Source organism: Corvus brachyrhynchos, unplaced genomic scaffold, assembly GCF_000691975.1.
Source record: "Corvus brachyrhynchos isolate BGI_N302 unplaced genomic scaffold, ASM69197v1 scaffold219, whole genome shotgun sequence".
Taxonomy (NCBI): Eukaryota; Metazoa; Chordata; class Aves; order Passeriformes; family Corvidae; genus Corvus; species Corvus brachyrhynchos.
This window is the reverse complement of record NW_008240034.1, coordinates 1,569,920-1,572,581: the sequence shown is the minus strand read 5'-3', so window position 1 is coordinate 1,572,581 and position 2,662 is coordinate 1,569,920. Positions and strand designations below refer to the sequence as shown.

The window sequence follows — 2,662 nt, the reverse complement described above, 5'->3', positions numbered from 1 at the left end:
AACACCCGGCTCAGCCAATCGGAGAGCCCGCTGCGACCGTAGCCACGCCTACCTCGTCTTCTATTGGAGGGTTGGGCGGAAGTCGTTCCCACTCTGGGTAGGGCGGCATGGCAACGGGGTGAGTGACGTCATCGCCGGGAAGAGTGACGTCATTTAACAATTTGGGGTGGACGGAGCTTGAAGCCCATCCAGTGGGCAGGGATCTCTTCCATGGGCCGGGTGGCTCCAAGCACCCGTGGGGCAGGGCCCGGCCGCACCCCCTGCAGGCTCAATCCAAGGCGGTTCTAATCCAAATTCTTGGAATGCGATTCCCAGAGAAACTACGGCTGCCCCACCCTGGAAATGTCCAAGGCCAGGTTGGATGCAGCTTGGAGCAACCTGGGACAGTGGAATGTGTCCCTGCCCGTGGCAGGAGGTGGGACGAGCTGATCCTTCAATTCCCTTCCAACCCAAACCGTTCCACGCCGATCTGAGGAAAACGGAGAAAACGCAGCCCACACTCACTCTCGAGATTTGATGCTTTATTCTGTCTCTACTTGGTTATAAACACCTGGCTATCAGAACTGTCACCGCTACACTGAAGTCGTTACTCAAAACACACGCTGCAAACAGCAACAAACCGGAATGCGCCTCCGCGGGCTTCCCTCCCAGGAGTGCATTTTTCCAATCTTTCAGTACGGATACCTTTGGAATGATACTGTTAACATAAGACACAAACTCCTCTTCTGGCTTTGCTCGCAGCCCCCTCCCTCCTCCCAGTGCCTTCTGCCACTGGAGATACTTTGTGTAATCGATTTGCCAACTGTAATTCCTGTTCTCCTGCAGGATTGGGAATGCGGCTGTTAACTCAGCCTTTCCCAGCACCAGTCCCTGCTTCGCGGGCTCTGGGGGTGCCCAGGCTGGTCCTGGAAGGGGCTTTAATCAGCATTTCATGTCGAAGGATAGAAAATAGTCTTTAAAACCTGGGTTAGGGAGCAACGAGGTGGAGTTCAGGTCCCGCCGGAGACACGACACGGAGTTGGGAGGACACACTGAGGATAGGATGGACGCTGGAGCTGAGCACCCTGCAAGGTTCAGCCCTCAGGGTTAAAAAAAAGGAGAGGGAAAAACTGCCCCTCCTGCCAGAAATGCAAAGAAAAAGGGATAATTTCCCTGTGCTGCAGCATCCTGTGGGATCAGCGGCTTCATTTCCCCCCTGGGACACCTCCCTGGGCATCTGCTTCCCCATAAAAGAGCAACTCAGTTGAAAACATTGCAGCTCTGGTCAAGCCCTGATATTTTGCCAATTAAAACCCCTCTTGAACACCCAATTTCTCTGCCGTCTTCAACTCCCCCAACCCCACCGAGCTCCAGGGTGGATTAGGACAGGGAGCTGTTTTCATTTCTGCTCGTGCTGGAGATAAACCCAAAATCCTCGTGTCACATTTTCCTTCCCCTGCTCCGGCCTCAACCTCCTGACCCTGCTCTGTCACCCTCAGGTCCGGCACCGCTGCGTCACCTTCGGCAAAACATCCGATTTTGGGGGTTTTTTTTTGCCCTTCCTGTCCCAGCTGCTCAATTCTGCGCCCCCATCCTGGGGGGAATGAACTTCCTGGACATATTTATTCTCCTCCAGGTGGGATTTTTACCCAGAACACACCATTCTAAGCCCAAAATGTAGGGGTGCAGGTCATGGTTGCTGCCTTGGGTGTCAAACCTGGCAGGATCCCACCAACTCTCCCTAATTCCCACATGGAATATGGCTTTTCCTGTCTGGTCACTTGCTCTGGATTAAATTCTATAAGTGCTTATCCTGTTTCCTGCCTTTAAAAAAAAAAAAAAATTCCTTTCAAGAAGTTTGTCTGGTGATTCCATTAAAAAATAAGAATAAAAACGGTATAAACTTATTGTCCTCTGTCAGGGAACAGCAGTTACGTGGTAGAGGCTCACAAAGTACAAACAATTGTGTTGTTCTTACTCAAGAATTGTGTAAATTCCTGTGTTAAAATGGTGTCAATCCTGACCTGGAATGCCAAGGGGAAGCCGGACCGGCATTCCCAGTCCATGACCACCCTACCACCACCAGCAGCAGGGATCCACAGCAGGCTGAAGGTGGGGAGCACACCCAAAAAAACACAACCCAGGGCTCGGCTACTGCCTGGGAGTGACAAGGGAACCACTGGCATGGGCTGTTGTCCGGAGAGGATCAAACATGTGGGGTCAGAGGCTCCTAAAACTCCGCCTAACACAGCAGAGACCCCACAGCTGGGCTGGTGACAGCGCTGGAGGTATCACAGCTACGGCAGCACAATTCGAAGAAATGAAACCTCCAGAACTGTTTAGAGGAACCCCTTAAAGACAACTCTCTGCCTTTGCAGGGAAAAGTGGGAGAAATCCTTAGTTCTGCAGTTTTCTCCTCGTTTTTCGGGATCTTTCCAAGCCACAGTGGCCCAAACTGCCGGAGAGTGGGAAGACAAAGTCACCTCCTCGTCCCCTCAGCCGGGCGGGCACAGACACAGGGACAGCAACCAGGGGGTGACAGGACATGACACGAGGATGTTCCAGAGCCCAGACCACGGGCTCGGGGCTCTCCGGGCCCCCCGGCAGCGGCCAAGGCTGGGCGATGTCGCTGCTCCGGGCCCGTTAACTGTCACAGCCGGCGCCTGGCACGGCCACCGGGGCC

General features: G+C 53.7%; 2 protein-coding genes across 2 annotated transcripts in view; both read right to left on the bottom strand.

Annotated features, from left to right (window-relative positions):
* LOC103622137 (PWWP domain-containing protein MUM1) overlaps positions 1 to 2,662 on the bottom strand; it is a 29,291-nt gene that overhangs the window by 10,383 nt on the left and 16,246 nt on the right. The window lies entirely within an intron of this gene.
* LOC103622189 (calcium/calmodulin-dependent protein kinase type IV) overlaps positions 434 to 2,662 on the bottom strand; it is an 11,120-nt gene continuing 8,891 nt past the window's right edge. The window contains exon 11 of the mRNA XM_017743816.1: positions 434 to 469. Within this exon, the coding sequence (XP_017599305.1) occupies positions 434 to 469 (36 nt within the window). The remainder of the gene's footprint in view (positions 470 to 2,662) is intronic.